Source organism: Ranitomeya variabilis, chromosome 2 (assembly GCF_051348905.1).
Source record: "Ranitomeya variabilis isolate aRanVar5 chromosome 2, aRanVar5.hap1, whole genome shotgun sequence".
Taxonomy (NCBI): Eukaryota; Metazoa; Chordata; class Amphibia; order Anura; family Dendrobatidae; genus Ranitomeya; species Ranitomeya variabilis.
Genome location: NC_135233.1, coordinates 312,389,613 through 312,411,073, shown reverse-complemented (window position 1 = coordinate 312,411,073; position 21,461 = coordinate 312,389,613). Strand labels below are relative to the sequence as shown.

Sequence of the window (21,461 nt, the reverse complement as noted above, 5' to 3'; positions counted from 1 at the left end):
ACACAGAGACTGCAGTATGACGATACATCACACAGGATACACAGAGACTGCAGTATGACGATACATCACACAGGATACACAGAGACTGCAGTATGACGATACATCACACAGGATACACAGAGACTCCACGGCATACATCAATGCACAGAAGCTTTATGTTACTGATCTATCACTGGTTGACATTAGATAGGAGCAAGAGCGGAGCAATGAGACTCTGTGCCATCAGCCCATCCACATGCATCATGTGTAATGTAGCTTGTATTAGGTGAAGTATATCAGAGAGGAACAAAAAATAAAGATGGCACCAATCCAGACATGAAGCAGTAACATTATCCGGTTCTGAGGAATTCGGTCGACTGTATTTTTTTAATTTTTAAATATTATAGAAAAATAAAACATAAAATATGACAACAGTGATATAAAAAAGTTTTTACATTGTATAATCACATAAAATATTTATACAAAATTGAATCTTTTTAATTAATGGTAAATTCCTTCATTATGTGTTCAAAAAGTTTCTGAGCAAAATTATAATGTGCAGACTGGTTGAACAAGTTGTTGTCTTGATTGGGGTCTGTTTTCACTAAATATAACTCTTGTGCATGAATGTCTGTAATATTAGCCTCAAACGTCTCCGGGTTGTATCCAACCCATAAGGTGAGCCTGTAGTAACTGGTTCTCATGGAGTAGCCCATAATCCTGATGTCTTGTAGATCAGGCAAGTCTGAATTCCACTGGGGAGAATCAGACGGTCGGGGATAGGAGCTATAAGCGGCAGATTCAGCAGTTTTCTTTCCAGTTGTAGGTAAGAATGGAAAAAGACTCCGACCTTCAGTGCATAGATCAACATGAAATGAAGGTACAGGACAGACTGGTACATGAGGGAGTCCGGCAACATCAGCAATGGTTGGATATAGGGAAACTAATTCTACAGGATCTTCCTTGATTTTACCTAAAAGACCAAATATGACATCAATAAGGCTGACACCTTAGAACAGTCTCATAGTACTACCCCAGTTATGCTAAGTGTGTTTAAAAGGGGATTCACCTTTCAGAAAAAATATATATATATTTTTATATATATAATGTAAAGTTATAATTCACCAATATACTTCATAGTAGAGATGAGCAAATCTTTAAAAATTCAAAGTCACCAGATTCACCAAATTTTCCCAGTAAATATATTCACTGTGAAAATAAAAGTACTCCAAACCTCCAATGGCCCATTCTCCTTCCTTGCTATGCTGCTGTTGCAGACACAATCTTTAGGCCACATTCACACATTCAGAATTTGGTCAGTATTTTACATCAGTAAGCCAAAACCAGGAGTGGAACAATCAGAAGAAAAGAATACAGTATTTTTTGGACTATAAGACGCACCGGACCATAAGACGCACCCCAAATTTGGGGTGAAAATTGCAGAAAAAAAAGAATTTTTTTAAGATGGGGGTCTGTCTTATTGTCCGAATTTACAGTATCTTACCTGAGGGCTGGCGGTGGCAGAGCAGGGTCACAGGAGGCATGGTGTCGGCAGAGGTGGGGTGATGCGGTACGGCATTCACCTGAGCAGGGTCCCTTCCTGCTTAGGTGGGCGACGCCACGGCCTGGTGTCCATGGGGGGGTTGCAGTAGTGGTGTGGCGACGGCAGAGGTGCGACGGCAGAGATGCGGTATGGCGTGAGCAGGGTCCCTTGCACAGGTGAGGTGACGCAGTGGTCTGGTGTCCATGGGGGGGTTGCAGCAGTGGTGTGGCGACGGCAGAGGTGCGGCGGCAGAGGTGCGGTATGGCGTGAGCAGGGTCCCTTCCACAGGTGAGGTGACGCAGCGGCCTGGTGTCCATTGGGGGTTGCAGCAGTGGTGTGGCGACGGCAGAGGTGCGGCGGCAGGGGTGCGGTATGGCGTGCACATGGTCCCTTTCACAGGTGAGGTGATGCAGCAGAGCCGGGTGAATCATGTTGTTATTGGTGGTGGCGGCCATCTTCCTGCGCAGATGGAGTGCTCTGCTTCCCGGGGCTTCAGGGAAATGGCCGCGGGAGGCCGCGCGTGTGCAGATGGAGTTTGCGGTGGCCATTTTCCTGAAGCCGAGATCTAAATCTGCGAACTCGGCTTCAGGAAAATGGCCGCCGCGATCTCCATCTGCGCACGCGCGGCATCATGCGGCCATTTTCCTGAAGCCCCGGGAAGCAGAGCACTCCATCTGCGCACGCGCGGCCTCAGGAAGATGGCCGCCACCACCGATAACAACATGATTCACCCGGCTCTGCTGCTTACAGGGCTGCTGCATCACCTCACCTGTGAAAGGGACCCTGCGCACGCCATACCGCACCTCTGGACGCCGCGCCTCTGTCACCACACCACTGCGGGTAAGCCTGCATTACGACTATAAGACCACCCCCTATTTTCCCCCCTTTTTTGGGGGGGAAAAAGTGCGTCTTGTAGTCCGAAAAATACGGTAATAGAAACACGTCACCATTTCTGTATTTATCACCCACTCCTGGTTTTGGCTTACGAAGATTAATGTAAAATACTAATAAATAACAGAAAAACTGACCGGCACATCAAGAGCTAGTCTGAACAGGTGAATACCAAAAAAAAAAGCAACTTATATATCAAAATACAAAAATGGTTGCACTCAATTGTGTTAAAGCATGTCAATGTGACAAACATGGAGTGTGAATAGCAAAATGGCTTTTGAAATTTAGGAAAAATACACGAGACGTTTAGCACAAAATTTGGCCAAATAGTGTGAGCCCACCCACCATCGTCACTGTAATCTCATGAATCAGATGGGTCCCTGACCTAACTGTCCAGTCTGAACACTTACCTATGGCTAATCTCTGAATATAAACACCTCTCTTGGTAAAGCCTACATTTATGGGTTGGTCGGAATGGTCTCTCTGTTGTGAAAACACTGCAGATTTTTTTTAATGGATTTCTTTAATTGCAATGAGTAAAATTTGCACCAATATCTAAACCAAAATAGCACAAAATCTAAGTGCTTAGCTGGCTTTAGCATTGTAATATTCACAGTAAAAAGCTTTAATTAATATACAGTATGTTTTATGTCAAGACCAGGATCAGACCCTGTTTGAGGAACACATGGAGTTGTTAATAATTACCTCTTACTAGACCCGAAAAGCCCTGGCGTCAATCAAAGGGTTCTCACAAAGATCATTCATATGACCTTGTGTTGTTGTCGGCACCTTGTGCACCCCTGAGACATTAAGAAAAGACTGGCCGTTGGGACCACCACAGGTGAAGCCAATCCTGAACCCAACGTACAGCGAGAAGGAGGGACTGAAAATAAGAACCCACAGTAACAGAAAATAATGAAAAGTATCAAACATCATTGACTTTACCTGGAGGTTTTCTCATAGACTGAATACTAAAGGGATCTATGTATGGAAAGATATTATTCTGAGTCTGTTTTGTGGCCGTTATTCCTGGTACATAAAACATCAGTGGCACACGTGTCGCAACATCAAAATTGCTGTACTTGGCCCATTCTCCATGCTCTCCTAAAGACCACCCTGGAACGACAAAGGCACGATACTTACAATATAAATGTGCATATGTGTAAGAAAATAACAGCGATGTGATATGTCCCCAATGTGATTACCGTGATCGGAGGCAAAAACAATCATGGTGTCATTTGCAAATCCAAGAATTTCCAGAGCACTTAATAACTGGCCAACTTGACTGTCCAAATAAGAGACGGAGGCGTAATAACTCTGCCGAATTAAGCGCTTAATAAAAAAAAAAAACATTATTATTCTCACATCCTCCAAGAGATTTTTGTGCTTCTTTTTCACTCTTTATGTGTTTTCCTATAAACTTTCTCTAAAAGAAAAAACAAAACTCGAGGTTTTAGTTTTTAAAAAACTTCTTTTGCATCTGTACCAAATGTTAGATGACCCATGTATAATATCGACCCAAAGTCTACCTGGAAGTGTGGAGGAATGGGGCCGTATGGAAAACTGATGTTCAACGCTTGAACGTCCTCTCGCTTTCGAATGTCAGTCCATGGGTTATAAGCCACGGAAGGAAGATTCCTTGGTATGTCAGGGTCGGGTGCCAAGGAGATATTTTCAATAGGGTATAGCTTTAGAAACTCCTAAAACAAAATGGAAATGATGAAATGTAATGTGCCAAGAACTTACATCCTACGTGACACTAGACAAGGAAAGTCCAAGAACAGGAACGGTACATCTCATACCTAAAATTAATATATGTGAGCATGTAAAAAAGTTTCAGTTTTCATCACATCTGAAAACCTTAGGAAACACTAACTATTTAAACACTGGATAATACATGTGCAACGTAAAAGTGAGAATGTGGAAAGTCAGAGTTACCTTTGGAAATCTGAACGGAATATGAGGTTTATGATATCCGACTGCCAGGAAAAACAACAAGTTCTGCTGATGGACAGTTTTTAGGAGTCTTATGGCTTCTTCTGTGCTTTGTATGTCTGGTAATGTTCCTTCTGGGACTAGAGATACATCAACTGGACAAACCAAGTTGGCATGAAGCTCTCCATCTTTGCCTCTACAGGTCTTAATGGAGCATAAATCACATAAGTGCAGCCAGATATTATGCAATGATTACATCACGGCTTATGTATAAATATATGTTACATACACACAAGCTATAAAATGATAAGAACTAATAATAAGCGGTGGAGAGTCATGGCCCGGTGACCATCCAGGCACCTGATCAGCACTTCCCATTTAGCTGGGTGCTTTAGATGGACCCCAGCAGTGTGTGCCAGCAATCTAGTCATTTAGAGGACCACCTATAAGCCACTGAACAGTTCCAGTAAATTTCTTGTGCATCTTTTAGGCTACAGCTACACAGCCACTTTGGCTGTGGCACAAGTCGAAAGGCCAAAGATTGCTGTATGCCCCTGCTGAATGCAAGTGCATCAAAACACATAGCAATCTGGAAGATGCCACAACAAGCAAGTAGGAAAAACACTGTTCTGCCTTTTTTTTTTAGACATGTTTTTCGTAGTTGAAGTTGTAATGTAAACCCTTTTAATTGCATTAGGCTGCAATATAGCAGCTGCATACATCCAATTTGTCATAGACAGTCACCATTTAGCTTAAAGGGGATTTAAATGCTACTTATGCCATATAATAAACAATAAACAGCTCTTTCTCCTAAATTCCCCGGCCCCAATGCAGCACAAGTAGTCCTGTGATCTCTCACCAGCCCCTGATCGCTGCAGAAATGACAACATTTTATATGGATATGCAAATAGCTTCTTCAGACAGGAAGAGGATGGGGCCTCTAGTACCATCTACTGCAAGGAGAAATCCTGAAAGTCAATATGAAGGGTCGATATTGACTTCTACGATTGCTCCTTCCAATAGGTTGAACTAGAGACCCCATCCTCTTCCTCTCTGAAGAGGCTAGTTGCACATTTGAAATAGTAGAGGAACATTGTATGGCCTATAAGTCGCCTTACAGTGACTTTGAACTATCCAGAATGAGATTCTGTACTGACCCATGACCTCACTGCTGATAAGCTCTACACCAGAAATCAAATGTACCCTGTTGAGAAAGCCACTCCGCGAAACGCGCGTCCAGGGCCGCCGGGTGAAGGGCAGACTGCTCCCCTATACAGGTTATAATGGGTAAGTGTGCAATTTACATTATGCATATGCATATGTTATGAAGAGGGGCTGTGGACTTAACGTCTGATAGGAGTTGCGGTTATCGCATGTTACACATGGATTAGTATAGCGTCCCAGCTCACTTTTACCTTGTATATATCAATTGCACCCGTACTCTTATATGGGATGTACTTTGCAGTGTGCACCTGACCCGGCTACCTTCAGGTCTCCCTCTTAAATCCTTTGCGGTATTATATTATATATTTGATATATTTGATATGTTAATCTTGATGTGTATTTGTTAATGGTTTAATAAAGGTTAAATTTTGGTTTTAAAATAATGATTTGGACTTATCTACTCCTTTTTTTCTGTACTATATTTATCTGGAGTTGTCCTGCATATTGGACCGGTCTGAAGTGTCCAGGGAGGGTTCTTTTCCCTCAGCGACAAGTGTATTGTGTGGCTTATGGTTACATTTATATACCAGAAATCAAAACCTAAGTTTTGCAGACCACAAAATGGAACTTTTCCTCATAACCTGAATCTACTACTGTATAAGTAATACATGTAAGAATGACAGAAAAAAATAAATATGACTGACGTCTCTGCTATTGGGTGGTCACAATTATTGATACCGCAGGGAGGGCAGACTTGTCAGGCATATGGGTAGAGGGACTTGTGTAGGACAGTGATATGTAGCACACGATTACTATGCATACCTTTGTGTTCTCGTACTTCTCTGTAGATGGGTGGTAAGGCCTAACAGACCAACTGTATGGGTAGTCATCAGTGTGGTTGGATGAGATCCCTAACGGGTGACAGAAGGATGGAAAAACAATGCAGTATTAGAGGCTCATCATGAGACTCCAGAAGAGCCACAAAAAATATGTATATGTGCATTGCTTACATTTTTCATTGCTTGCCTGTTAGTCGGTCAGAAAAATTTTACACTAATTATTTTATTCATCTTTATAGTGCTAACATATTCTAAAGAGCTGTACAAAGATGCTCATTACTCTTACAATTTAGTGAATATACAGTGGCTTAAAGTATTCACCTAATTGGCTTTTTACGGTACTTATTTTGTTTATAACCAAAAAAATAAATTACCCCTAAAATATCACTTTTATTAGTTAAGTAACAAAATCTGTTAGGGTAAAAGAGAAATAGTAAACCACTAACAATGTTATTATAACCTTAATAGTAAAGATTCTAAAAAAGGGGGTGGGATGTGCGCTGTCCCTATCGTACCCTACCTTGCCGCAGAGGTTGACACCCTAAGTTCGACACCCACTCAACGTCGGCTCTCCCTTATGACCCTACAGGGACAAACTAACAGAAAACCATCACCAAAATAAAATGCTATAATGCAATACAGTGGCCTAAATCTATTGAAGAAGACCATAAAAACATGTAGTAGTAAATGTTCCTTACTAAATAGTAACTATTGATGCTTCCTTTTGTCAGAGAGCACCAATAAAACAAGCAAGGGGGGGTCAACAAAACTGGTTTAACAGTTTTGGAGAACCCTAATAGGTACAGAGGGTATGGAAAGTATTCAGACCCCTTTAAATTTTTCACTCTTTGTTTCAGGAGATGTCAGCAGGGCGACTGAATATAAAGCTGCATCCAAAAGGTGATAGGCAGACAAATGAAAACATCTGTGCTAAGCTAAAGAAACTGCAGCCAGAAAACAGAACCCAAATATCCAGAGAAAGAGCTCATACTCATATGGGAGGAAAATGAATGAGTGCAAACCCGATAAAAATCAGATTGTGATCACACCAATGTTAAACTCTAAGTCCCTGCTTATCAGCGATTTTTTTCTCAGTTGAAATCGGACTGAGAAAAAAAAATGCAGAATGCTGCGATTGTCCTCATATCTCTGACGAGACTCGCCAATGCAGGTCAAGGGGTGCGAGAAAAATAAAAAAAATCGTACAGCACTTGGACTATGAGAGTGCCGTCTGATTTTTACACACCGATGTCCATTGAAAAGCCGGCAATTCATCTGCTGCATACAGTAAAATCACAGCGTGACCCAACAAAATATAATAGATACAGTGGGGCAAAAAAGTATTTAGTCAGTCAGCAATAGTGCAAGTTCCACCACTTAAAAAGATGAGAGGCGTCTGTAATTTACATCATAGGTAGACCTCAACTATGGGAGACAAACTGAGACAAAAAAATCCAGAAAATCACAGTGTCTGTTTTTTATCATTTTATTTGCATATTATGGTGGAAAATAAGTATTTGGTCAGAAACAAACAATCAAGATTTCTGGCTCTCACAGACCTGTAACTTCTTCTTTAAGAGTCTCCTCTTTCCTCCACTCATTACCTGTAGTAATGGCACCTGTTTAAACTTGTTATCAGTATAAAAAGACACCTGTGCACACCCTCAAACAGTCTGACTCCAAACTCCACTATGGTGAAGACCAAAGAGCTGTCAAAGGACACCAGAAACAAAATTGTAGCCCTGCACCAGGCTGGGAAGACTGAATCTGCAATAGCCAACCAGCTTGGAGTGAAAAAATCAACAGTGGGAGCAATAATTAGAAAATGGAAGACATTCAAGACCACTGATAATCTCCCTCGATCTGGGGCTCCACGCAAAATCCCACCCCGTGGGGTCAGAATGATCACAAGAACGGTGAGCAAAAATCCCAGAACCACGCAGGGGGACCTAGTGAATGAACTGCAGAGAGCTGGGACCAATGTAACAAGGCCTACCATAAGTAACACACTACGCTACCATGGACTCAGATCCACACACTGTTGTTGGTATTTTGGCCCATTCCTCCATGCAGATCTCCTCTAGAGCAGTGATGTTTTTGGCTTTTCGCTTGGCAACACGGACTTTCAACTCCCTCCAAAAGTTTTCTATAGGGTTGAGATCTGGAGACTGGCTAGGCCACTCCAGGACCTTGAAATGCCTCGTACGAAGCCACTCCTTCGTTGCCCAGCCGGTGTGCTTTGGATCATTGTCATGTTGAAAGACCCAGCCACGTTTCAACTTCAATGCCCTTGCTGATGGAAGGAGGTTTGCACTCAAAATCTCACGATACATGGCCCCATTCATTCTTTCATGTACCCGGATCAATCGTCCTGGCCCCTTTGCAGAGAAACAGCCCCAAAGCATGATGTTTCCACCACCATGCTTTACAGTAGGTATGGTGTTTGATGGATGCAACTCAGTATTCTTTTTCCTCCAAACACGACAAGTTGTGTTTCTACCAAACAGTTCCAGTTTGGTTTCATCAGACCATAGGACATTCTCCCAAAACTCCTCTGGATCATCCAAATGCTCTCTAGCAAACTTCAGACGGGCCCGGACATGTACTGACTTAAGCAGTGGGACACGTCTGGCACTGCAGGATCTGAGTCCATGGTGGCGTAGTGTGTTACTTATGGTAGGCCTTGTTACATTGGTCCCAGCTCTCTGCAGTTCATTCACTAGGTCCCCCCACGTGGTTCTGGGATTTTTGCTCACCGTTCTTGTGATCATTCTGACCCCACGGGGTGGGATTTTGCGTGGAGCCCCAGATCGAGGGAGATTATCAGTGGTCTTGTATGTCTTCCATTTTCTAATTATTGCTCCCACTGTTGATTTCTTCACTCCAAGCTGGTTGGCTATTGCAGATTCAGTCTTCCCAGCCTGGTGCAGGGCTACAATTTTGTTTCTGGTGTCCTTTGACAGCTCTTTAGTCTTCACCATAGTGGAGTTTGGAGTCAGACTGTTTGAGGGTGTGCACAGGTGTCTTTTTATACTGATAACAAGTTTAAACAGGTGCCATTACTACAGGTAATGAGTGGAGGAAAGAGGAGACTCTTAAAGAAGAAGTTACAGGTCTGTGAGAGCCAAAAATCTTGATTGTTTGTTTCTGACCAAATACTTATTTTCCACCATAAAATGCAAATAAAATGATAAAAAAACAGACAATGTGATTTTCTGGATTTTTTTTCCTCAGTTTGTCTCCCATAGTTGAGGTCTACCTATGATGTAAATTACAGACACCTCTCATCTTTTTAAGTGGTGGAACTTGCACTATTGCTGACTGACTAAATACTTTTTTGCCCCACTGTATACCGTATACATATATATATATATATATATATATATATATCTTTTAAGAATATTTCCTTGGAAAACTATGTGTACATGACATAGAGAATTGCTCTATCTAAAAGCTCACGTTAAATCGCATTGCAATCATATCACATTCACATGTAAATTGGATGTTAATCGGATGCTAGGTGTTGAAATCGGATTGTACTTGCATGAAAATCGCATGACACTAGGGATGGGCGAACCTGAACTGTAAAGTTTTGGGCCCATACCAAACACATAGTGTTCGGTCACAAGGTCCCGAACATGGATTTCCATGGGAAACCGGTGTTACAGTTTGGGTCCAGGGCCTGTAAAAGAAAGCATAAAATTAATAAACATTATAATTATACTTACCTGTCCAGCGACGAGTCCTCCCGTCCCGCTGTCTCCTGGCTGCATCTGCTTCTGGGGCTGCTGATTACCTTCCGGCGGTATTCACTGCACTCGGCAGTCTTCAGCTTTTTCTGGCAGTGTTCGTGCGGTGACATAGTTTATAAGTGGATTACAGACAAAAGCAGTTTGATTGTTAGTGTCTGTATGGCTATGCTGCTAAACAACAGTTTGACACAGCCATCAACAATCAAATAGAAATCTACATGGTGACACGGCCACAACCCGTGAATCAACTTCTGGGTATTTGGCACTGATTTTCATAAAAATTAAAAAATCCCATTACCTGGGTGGAAAACCTTCCCGACCGACATAGTCACGTAACCATGTTCTTTAAAATACTGTGGTAGTGTGGAGTAATTCCCAGCGTGCTTCCTCCAGTACGAGTTAAAGTCAAACAATCTGGTGGTTTCAGGTCTCCTTCCAGTTAGGAAGGACACTCTACTGGGTGCACACACTGCTTGCTGTAGTACAGAAAAGAGAAGTTATTTGCTACAAGTTATAGATTGTATTATGGATTAGAAAAATACAAATCTGATATCAGGGGACACCTGACAGCAGCTCCTGAGAGTAGATAAATTAGTGAGGAGTCAACAGTTCCCGTAAGACCAAACTTTCTTTGTGCATTTTTCTTGCTTGAAAAGGGGTGCTAAAACACAGTCGCGTGTCTAGGGGGGGGCAGCCGGGGCATGTGCCCCGGGCGCAGCCGGCAGGGGGGCGCAGTCGGGCCGCCTAATGTGGCGGTCCACAGTGTCTCCCCCGGCGGCGGCATTCTGCCGCCCCCGGTCTGGGAGTCAGCTGTTCTCTATGCCGACTGTCAAGCTGACAGCCGGCACAGAGAAGCTGCAGAGCGCCGGCTCCCAACATGGGCGAATCTGTCTTCCTGCCCGCACTTCCTCTCACACAGACGCGCCGCTGGATGACGTCATCATTCAGCTACCGGCTGTGTCAGAGGAAGGCGATGGAGATGCTGCAGCAGAGCGTGAGGAGAGGTGAGAGGAGTGTGTGTGTGTGTGTGTGTGTGTGTGTGGTGCGCTGCAGGGGAATGTACAGAAAAGTAAATGGTGTGTGTGTGTGTAGGGGGAGGAGAGGGCAATGATGGGGATGGTGGGGGAGGAGAGAACAATGATGGGGCTGACGGGGAGAGGGCAATGATGGGGATGGTGGAGGAGGAGAGGGCAATGATGGGGCTGACGAGAGAGAGCAATGATGGGGTTGGTGGAGGAGGAGAGGGCAATGATGGGGCTGACGGGGAGAGAGCAATGATGGGGATGGTGGGGGAGGATAAAATGATGGCGGTGGTGGAAAGGGCAATGATGGGGATGGTGGTAGAGGAGGAAATGATGGAAGTGGTGGAATGGGCAAAGATGGGGAAGGTGGGGGAGGGGAAACGATGGATGAGGTGAAAAGGGCAATGATGGGATTGGGGGCAGGAAATGATGGAGGTGGTGAAATGGGCAATGATGGGCGTGACGGAGAAGGCAATGATGGAGGTGGTGAAGAGAGCAATGATGGGGTGGGGTAGAGGACAATAATATGTGTGGACAATTTGAGTGGGGATAGGGGGATTTATTATGTGTGGGGAGAATTTGGGGATGGGGCAATTTTTTATTCAGGAGCACTTTAATGACACTTGTATCTTTAAGGGCATCATGTGGAGATTTTCTGCAAAAGAGCGGAGAAGATAGAAGTCTGCAGCAACGAGCTGTGGATGAGAAAACGCATCATGGAATCTGGACAAGATGAAGAAAAGAAGGAGAATGACTCCAGAGATGACGTCATCTATAAGGTACCTGGATGTAAATGTTATTTGTGATACTTACTAACTCTCATGTTTTTATTTATGTTAGGAGCATTAAAGGGGATATCCAGGATTGTAATGAGTCTGCAGTCATTCTTTGTGACTGCAGACTTCTGAGTTCTCACAGTGCGCACTGCACACTGTCAGGATTCTCTCGTGCTGGCGATTTACATACTGTACATGCGGTCACATGCTGACTAGACTTGTGTGGCCTCACTCAATGATAATGAACTGAGTGAGGCCGGGCACGTCTAGTCGGAATGTGGTCAGAAGTATACAAATCACATGCTTGTGCTGACATGACTGTCCACCGGCAAGGAAGAATCCTAAAAGTGTGCAGTGCATTCATTGTGAGAATTCAGAAGTTTGCAATGTCAGGATTCAGCTCTGCAGGTTCCAGTAGTCTTCACATGGACACTTCACTTATATGCGATTTTCATACTTATGGTCTTGTGACAACGAGCTTCTCTTCCTGCTTCTCTGTTTTTCACTGATCATTGAGAGCATTAGGGAGAGGAGCTCGTATATGTCATATGTCCTTGGTTGGGGGGTGGGGCGCCAAAATGAATTCTTGCCCCGGGTGCCAGAAACCCTAGATACACCTCTGCTAAAACAAGAAGGTAAACATGATTGCCCTAAGGACTGGACGTCTCCAGTCCACACCAGGGACATCACACAGTACAATGGAAATGCAATATTTTCATTCCATATTGATAATAACCTGCTGTCAGTACAATCCATGGATATATCTGTAAATTGTGTGGACAGTAGGTTATTTGTCACGACTCCGTTGTCGGTTGACCTGGGACCAGGGTCTCCTTCCCTGTCCATAACACCAGGGAGCTGCTGCGCACCGTAGTACACCAACCAGACGAAAAAGGCAACACGAAAAAGGACAACTGAAAATACCAGGCATACAGATATTCACTCACATATAACAGAGGAATGCACCAGGGAGTAGAGGATGGGGAAAAACCAAAATGAGAGGAGGGAAGGGAATTATTACACTTACAAACCCACGCAACAGTCACAGATGACTCCTCCAAACTTCTTTGCATATAACCACCAAAACACCTCTCCTCCAAGCCATGCAGCAAACGCTAGCTCTGACATGGGTTTCAATCAGGACCCAGATTGTAAAGGGGATGGGAATAGCTAACCGAGCTCAGCTGAGAGCTCAGACTCAGAGTTTCCAACATGGCCGATTAACCCCTGTTCTGCCAATACAAATAAACACCATTTAAAAAGGTGAAGTGCTTCTTTTCAGTGCAGGAGTAGGAGCAATCTGTATTTCCATTAAGTTGGGTAATGTTCCTGGTGTGGACTGGAAACATTCGGTCCTTCTTAAGGCAATTATGCTTACTGGCGTATTTTAGCATCCCTTTGCTAGCGAGGAAATACACATGCTATTTGGTCTCCATGAAGACGGGCTGACTCCTTGCTAATTTAATTATAATAGAGGAGCTGCTGCCAGTTGTCCAGTGACATCAGATTTTTATTTATCTAATCAAGAATAATAAATGTCATTACAGTGCAATTATAATTTCACAAATCTATTATCTTTATAATAATTTATGCTGTGGTCATTTTTAATAAATTGACTGGTATAATCAGATTGATAATGCAATACAGATGAAGTGTTCCCTTAAATTAATGCTCCTGGTATAGATGCTGCTGTTACTTATTTTGGCACCTCCTGGTGTTTTTAACATCTCCTTTCACTGTCCGGCTAATGTATTTAGCATTGATAAGAAACCTCTGACTGCTACTGAGCATGTGTGACCATCAGCAGCGGGCAGATTAGGCATAAGAACACCACCAGGGGGAGCTATAACAAGTATGTAACTGCAATATTCATACACATCAGAAAACTATGTTCACATGCGGTGCATTTTTTTTGCAGATTTCTGTTAGTGAAAATGAATTTCATTCATCTGAATGGTGCCGTTTCGCCAGCAAGTGCACAGCAAGCCCCAATCAGAAAAATTGGTCCATCATGAGAGTATATTAAGGGTGATGATTTGTAAGATTCACCATGTATATTTATAATGAATATAATGCAGGATGGCATTGATAGTATGATGGTATGACAGCTACCGTACAGAACAGTATCAATTCAGGTGATTTATAAAACACATACTGAATATAGAGATGAGGCAGTAAACAGGTACAGTCTATATATATGGGCAGCCTCTCCCGGTTTGCACCAGTCTGGCAATTTGCCTCTTTTCTTGGTGAGGTCCCCGCCATGGGTTCTTACCTTTCGTCCACTCAATGAAGAAGTGACACAAATCATGTATGCACCCCTACACAGCAACCCCAGTATTGCCACATGATCTGCCTCTGTGGCATGTACACCTTTATATTTATGGCATCCACTGACATGAATGGGGTGCCATATATGAGATATGTCCAGAAAGCAAATTTAGGAAACATTTCTAGAACAGCACCTATGGAAAACTCCATTGTGGTAGTGCACGTGACAACTGCTGAGGTTCCCCCCACTGAGGACACCATGTCTTGCTTCATTTTGAAGGAGGTGCCTTTGAAAAACAGCCTAAGAAAATGGTACAAAATAATAAAAGAAGCACTACTCCCCTATTCAGTCCCACTGCCACATCATCATTCACATGAACGCTGCACTGACTTTAGTGGTCACAGGATGTCTTAGAGTTACCTCTGAGGCCAATGATTGGCTGAAGTGGTCACGTAAATGATGGAAGTGATATCATAAATGCAAAACTGATGGAGAATACCAGATGGCTGGGGAACAGAATAGGTAATGGTTATCTTATTTTATACCACTTCCTGTACTTTGCCCATTTAAAAAAAATCCTAGACAACTTCTTAGAAGCGATATTAAAAAAGCATTCCTCCTCCTCCCAGCAAAGTTTTTATCCTCTTAATATACAGCAATCATCATATTACTCATATTGCTCATTTTGCCTTTCTACCCAGATAATTCTTCTAATTCCCATCAGATCTATGACATCACGTGATTAATAACTGACTAGCTGAATCCTTCTAAGCTCTATGTAGAAACAGGAGGTCAATTTTACCTGTACAAGTCATCAGTCACTGCAAATGTCCCTGGTAGGGGAGAGGGGGGAACAGTTTGGTCAGGAGTGGAAGATGAGGATAACTAACTCATGTACAGAAAGATACTTCCTGTTTCTACATAAAGCAGAGAAAAGAATTAACTGAGTAGAAAGGTAAAATGAGCAATTGTAAGTACACAGCACTGTAAGATATGGGACTGCAATATATGAAGAGGATAAACACTTTGACGGGAGGAGGAGTGCTTCTTTAAGTAAAGGGAGAACCCTGTTAAAATGATCTGATTAGTATTAGATACACTTGAGAAGATCACATTGGTGACATATGTGTTCTTCCATAAGTAGTGATTGATTGCATGACGCACCCCTCACCTGGGCATAGGCATTTGTAAACAGGACACTATTAGATGCCAGCTGGTCAATGTTTGGAGATTTCACAAGACTGTCACCGTAACAGCCAAGGCTTGTCCGGAGGTCATCGACAATTACCAGGAGCACATTCTTACCGGTCACATCACCTGAAGTGGAAAAGGTGATAACCAGTTACACCAAGGGGCTACCAAAAGAGTTATAGTACTATGGCTATTATCATTTCTATTCAATATGTTTTAGTCCTACAAGGTAAACGTGTGATTTTTGGATCACATAGATAATACTCTGCACTACTTATCTCAGATAACACCAACTGGCAGCCTATTAGACCATGCCATTGGCAGGATCTAATAGGACAGTGAAGATTACAAATCCAGATGCTAAAGCAACCCTTCACCACCTTGTAGTTGTGTTTTGGGGTGTCAAAGGACTGACATAGGCAGCAATCTCCATCTGTGAGACTCCTGAGCTATACATAACATATACAGTTTGTATATATAATACAAAAATATGCATACTTGGCTAGGATCAGGTGTCAACAGTAGCTCCAGTGATTCCTGGTGGGCTTTAGGGTCGTGCTTACAAGCTCAACTAGTAAAGAGCTTGTATACACTATGCATGTTCAACCACTAGTGCTAGACCACAGTAGTGAGCAGTAAGCTATTCAACATTAAGGCTGTGTGCACACGTTGCAGATTTTTCACGTTTTTTTTGCGTTTTTTCGCTATAAAAATGCGAAAAAAATGCATACATTATGCATCCCATCATTTAGAAAGCATTCCGCAATTTTTGTGCACATGATGCATTTTTTTCCGCGAAAAAAACACATCGTGGTAAAAAACGCAGCATGTTCATTAATTTTGCGGATTTTTGGCGGATTTCCCACTATATTATTGCATTGGGAACCTCCGGAAAAATCCGCAAAAACGCGGTAAAAACGTGAGAAAAACACATGCAGATTTCTTGCAGAAAATGTCTGGTTTTGCTCTGGAAATTTCTGCAAGAAATCCTGAACGTGTGCACATAGCCTAAGGCTGGGGTTTCTTTCTGCCTCTTGCCTGCACCACTAAGATTCTCCGCATGCTCAGCATTGGCTCTAACTGTGGAAGTCCAACATCGCGATTCCCCATAAACTTAGTGCGGACACGCTGCTCTGACGCAGGGAGAAGGTGGAGAAGAGGAAGCTAGTTATCCTTCTCTGGGTTCTAAAGACCCTTTAAAGGGAACCTGTCACCTGAATTTGGCGGGACAGGTTTGCGGTCATATAGGCGGAGCTTTTGGGTGTTTGATTCACCCTTTCCTTACCCGCTGGCTGCATGCTGGCCGCAATATTTGATTGATGTTCATGCTGTGTCCTCCGTAGTACATGCCTGCGCAAGGCAATCTTGCCTTGCACACGCGCAGTATGCTTTGCCCAACTGCGAGCAAAGCCGAAAAGCATTAGTGCGCATGCGCCGGCGCACTATGTCCCGGAAGTATTTCGCTGTGTTCCGGGGAGGGGTGTACTACGGAGGACAGAGAATGAACTTCAATCCAATATTGCGGCCAGCATGCAGCCAGCGGGTAAGGAAAGGGTGAATCAAACACCCGAAAACCCCACCCCTATGACCCAAAACTGGTCCCGCCACATTCAGGTGACAGGTTCCCTTTAAGGCCGGTTTCACACGTCAGTGGCTCCGGTACGTGAGGTGACAGTTTCCTCCCGTACCGGAGACACTGACACACGTAGACCCATAAAAATCAATGCATCTGTTCAGATGTCATTGATTTTGTGCGGACCGTGTGCGGACCGTGTCTCCGTGTGCCAAACACGGAGACATGTCAGTGTTCGTGGGAGCGCACGTTTTACACGGACCCAATAGAGTCAATGGGTCCGCGTAAAACACAGACCTCACACGGACATTCTCCGTCTGGGGTCCGTGTGCGTGCCGGAGACAGCGCTACAGTAAGCGCTGTCCCCCCCACATGGTGCTGAAGCCGGTATTCATATGTTCCCTGCAGCAGCGTTTGCTATAGAGAAAATATGAAGAATAGTGTTAAAAATAAAGATTTAGGTGTCCGCCGCCCTCCCACCCCCTGTGCGCCCCCCCCGCTGGTCAGAAAATACTCACCCGGATCCCCCGTCGGCAGTCGCTCCTTCCTGGTCTGGCCGCGGCTTCTCTACTGTATGCGGCCGATTACACTCATGAATATGTGGCTCCACCTCCAATAGGGGCGGAGCCGCCTATTCATGAGTGTAAATGAGCGGCCCCACGTGACCGCATACAGTAAGCCGCGGCCAGACCAGGAAGGAGCGACTGCCGACGGGGGATCCGGGTGAGTATTTTCTGACCAGCGGGGGGGGCGCACAGGGGGTGGGGGGGCGGCGGACACATGGATCTTTATTTTAAACACTATTCTTCATATTTTCCCTGCAGCAAACGTTGCTGCAGGGATGATATGAATCGCAGCTTCAGCACCATGCAGAGTGGGTACCACACGCTCCGTGTGGTACCCACTCGCCATACGGGCGGCACACGTGTGCCGCAGGTATGGCCTCCGTGAGTTCCCAGGCACACGGACACGGATAACTCCGGTACCGATTTATTCCGGTACCGGAATTATCTGGACGTGTGGGACAGCCCTAAAGGTGTTTTCCTTTGCAGAACACTCCTGTCCCCAGGTGCAGTTTGCTTTAGGAAAACCAGCTGTGCTTTACTCACCCTAGTCAGGTTCAATGCGGAGTCTCTGACACTTCTGGCGTCTCTTATTGTCTGTGGCAGGGACATCACATTGACAGCACTGCAGGCAGTGATTGCAGCGACTTTGCTCAGAGCCACTTAGCGCAATGATTGGTTGCAGCGCTGTTGACGTGACATCAGCAGTGAAAACAATAAGGCTGCCGTCACACTAGCAGTCTTTTGGTCAGTATTTTACCTCAGTATTTGTAAGCCCAAACCAGGAGTGGGTGATAAATGCAGAAGTGGTGCCTATGTTTCTATTATACTTTTCCTCTAATTGTTCCACTCCTGGTTTTGGCTTACACAAACTGAGGTAAAATCCTGACCAAATACTGAATGTGTGACGGCAGCCTAACAGACACCAGAAGAAGAAGCGGAGACTCAAAGGGTGAATAAAGCACAGTTAGTTTTTTTACATTTTCCGCAGGTTTTACAGATAACAATGGATTTCTGTGGAACAGTCTGCACACAATACAAGGTGTTTGCGGGTTGTACCTGTTGTATGTGAACACGGTATAAGTGCAGTCACACTATTATTATTTAAAGAAACAGGAAAAGAGACAGCACCGCTGGGCAGGGCGCTTCCGCCATTAGATCTTATGCTTATTGGTTTGTCACTGAAAAAGTCCCAGAACTTGTTTCTGTAACAAAATAAGTGTTGCCTAGTTTTCTGTGTGTGTCGGTGCCCCCTTTCCATACACATGGGGTCACATACCGGTGGCTGATGTCTGCAGTCTTCTGGGGGCCAGTCCATCAGTGACAGGAGACAATACAAGGAGAAGACATAGGAGCCCAGGGATGGAGGAATCTGGGGATTTCATGCTGCACTTTCCCGTCACCTCTGTGCAGATGAAGTCTCTGCTTCCTACATGTGTGAGAGGAGCTCTGTGATTGGGGGCAGCTGCCGGAGGAGGACGGGACATTGTGTAGGATTGGACTAGATACAGCTATGGAGGCAATGCTCAGTGCCTGCCCATACAGCTGCTGCCTGCCCCCAGATCATGACACTACAGTGACTGAACTGGAAGCGATGAATTAGGCTACGTTCACATTTGCGTTGTGCGCCGCAGCGCACAACGCAAACAAAAACGCAGCAAAACGCATGCACAACGCTGCGTTTTGCGCCGCATGCGTCCTTTTTTTCATTGATTTTGGACGCAGCAAAAATGCAACTTGCTGCGTCCTCTGCGCCCGGACGCGGGCGCCGCAGGGACGCATGCGGCGCAAAATGCAAGTGCGACGCATGTCCATGCGCCCCCATGTTAAATATAGGGGCGCATGACGCATGCAGCGACGCTGCGGCGCAGACCGCAAATGTGAACGTAGACTTACAGACCGTGTATAACAACACTGAGACGTCAGACTTCAGGACAGGCTCGGACTTGCCCACAGGGTAACAGGGGAATCCCCCGGTGGGCCCCTGTACAGACCTGGGCCCCCAACCCCACTGTATGGGCAGTACTTGTTATAATTCACTTGATTCTCTCTGTACAGAAAAAGCAGCATCTCATCATTCATTAACCAAACTACCCAGGTTATTATTGTATAGAGATATAGGTAAATTTGTGAACCAGCATCTTGTAATATTTGTATGCAGGTGAAAAGTGCCCCTCCCTCAAAGTCAATGTTACTGGTGGTCCCTTGGCACCCCAGTCCGACACTGCTTTAGGACATAATAATTTGTGACGGTTTTAGAACTTTGTTGCCACAAAAATTGCCGCAATAAAAAATATCAATTCAGTTTTGATTGTGACGCGCAATCTGTGGGGTCCACACGAGCTGTTGATGTTGCTGATTATCTGCTGCATTACTGCTCCTACAGCTAAATTACTTTACTTGTGTTTTTTCAGTGCCTTTTTTTTTAACATGTGATGGTATCACACTTTTATAGCTTTTTGTCTTTTGTTGTGTCATGTTTTAAATAAAGCTGGTTTGTGTTTGACAAAACTTTATTGATACAGTCCTGTGCAGACCACATGCTGTGTAATGAAAGCACAGTGGGCAGGAGATTGCTATAAATCCCATTGTTTTACTGGAATTGTGAGACGCTGAGATTATTGAGCAGCGAAAATCTATAGGAGAAAAATCTGGTAAGGTGACCTCAGGGGCCACGACGAAGCGGCAGATCACAGCTGAAAGAAGCTGCAATATTAAGGAACTGGCCCTGATTCATCAAGACTGGTGATTAGTACGCGAGTCTTCAGGAAGGGTCCGTGGGAGACAGGAATGACAAGCGGTGTGGGAGCCATTAAGGCTAGGTTCACATTTGCGGTTGAGTCCGCAGCGTTTTGTACGCAACTGCATAATAACGCTGCTTTTTTTATCCACATCAACTTACGCACGATGGATAAAAAAAGCAATGTTGGCATGCATTCGCATTGTTTATGCGCATGCGTTTGTTATGAAAAAATGTTTCAAGGAGACTTTCATTGACACAAGCCACGCCCAGTGGGCTCATGGGATTTCTGTATGTAGACCCTTGTGCAAACATGTTCCCATAGACTGTAATGCGTTGTTTTGACGCACTCCTTCCGCAAGCGTCCGCATACGTATGGCGGCGGAAATTTGACGCCTCAAAAATTCTGACATGGTGTGTCAGCCGCACACAGCGAAAAGACGCATGCGTAAGCAAACGCGGGCGAACGCATTCACCGGCGCCTACAATGTAAAAGATATGAAATCAAGACGCATGCGGATGTATGGGTCAGAAACGCTGCGGACACAACCGCAAATGTGAAACCGGCCTTACTGAGTCTGGCGCATCTTTCAGCCGCCGTGTGCCGTCACCAGAGATGTGCAGCCTGCAGGGCCGGAATATATTTCTATCAGAATTTACACCAATTTTGTGGCGTAAGTTTAACAGGTTGGCCCCGCCTGTTTTGACCTACTTTTCAAAAAAATTATCTGGGACAATATCTGGGCCTAATTAAAATTTGCGACAGATCAAGCAGTTTCACTTCCGTATCAGGCAGTCGTCGTTCTGCTGCATCGCCACCCCGATCTGCTGGCTTCCTCTTATGGAGGTGACTGTCATGTGACTGCTGCAACCAATCAGGAACCAGTAAGTGTCCCGATCATAGACTTGGGGTTTTTTGTGAAGTGATCATATTTCTTTTCTATCTTCAGGTTTTTCCTTGTCGTGTTTTGTGCTAAATTCTTCAAAATGACACCCAGCAGGCTGGCGACCTGTGCCCCGAATCAAAGACACTCTATTTTATGGGAGCACTGTGGCGCTATACAGACACACGGTGCCATTTATGGGGGCACTCTGCTCTGCTGCTATGGGGGCACTCTGCTCTGCTGCTATGGGGGCAGCAGAGGCTATTGCCTCCTGAGTAAGTAAATCTGGGGGAGGACACTTAGATTAGGGGCGGGGTATTCCTCCTTGCTGCGCCGT

At 44.5% G+C, this 21,461-nt stretch overlaps 1 protein-coding gene across 1 annotated transcript; it reads right to left on the bottom strand.

The window, feature by feature from the left end:
• Nucleotides 1-339: 339 nt before the first annotated feature.
• Nucleotides 340-18,974, bottom strand: IDS (iduronate 2-sulfatase). Its single transcript, XM_077285239.1, has 9 exons — nt 18,780-18,974; nt 15,345-15,490; nt 10,402-10,579; nt 6,335-6,423; nt 4,352-4,552; nt 3,943-4,113; nt 3,619-3,745; nt 3,359-3,529; nt 340-952 (listed from the first exon to the last, which is right to left on the bottom strand). Exons 1-9 carry the CDS (start codon nt 18,883-18,885, stop codon nt 477-479), a joined length of 1,665 nt encoding a protein of 554 aa, XP_077141354.1. The 5' UTR covers nt 18,886-18,974; the 3' UTR covers nt 340-476.
• Nucleotides 18,975-21,461: the final 2,487 nt, after the last annotated feature.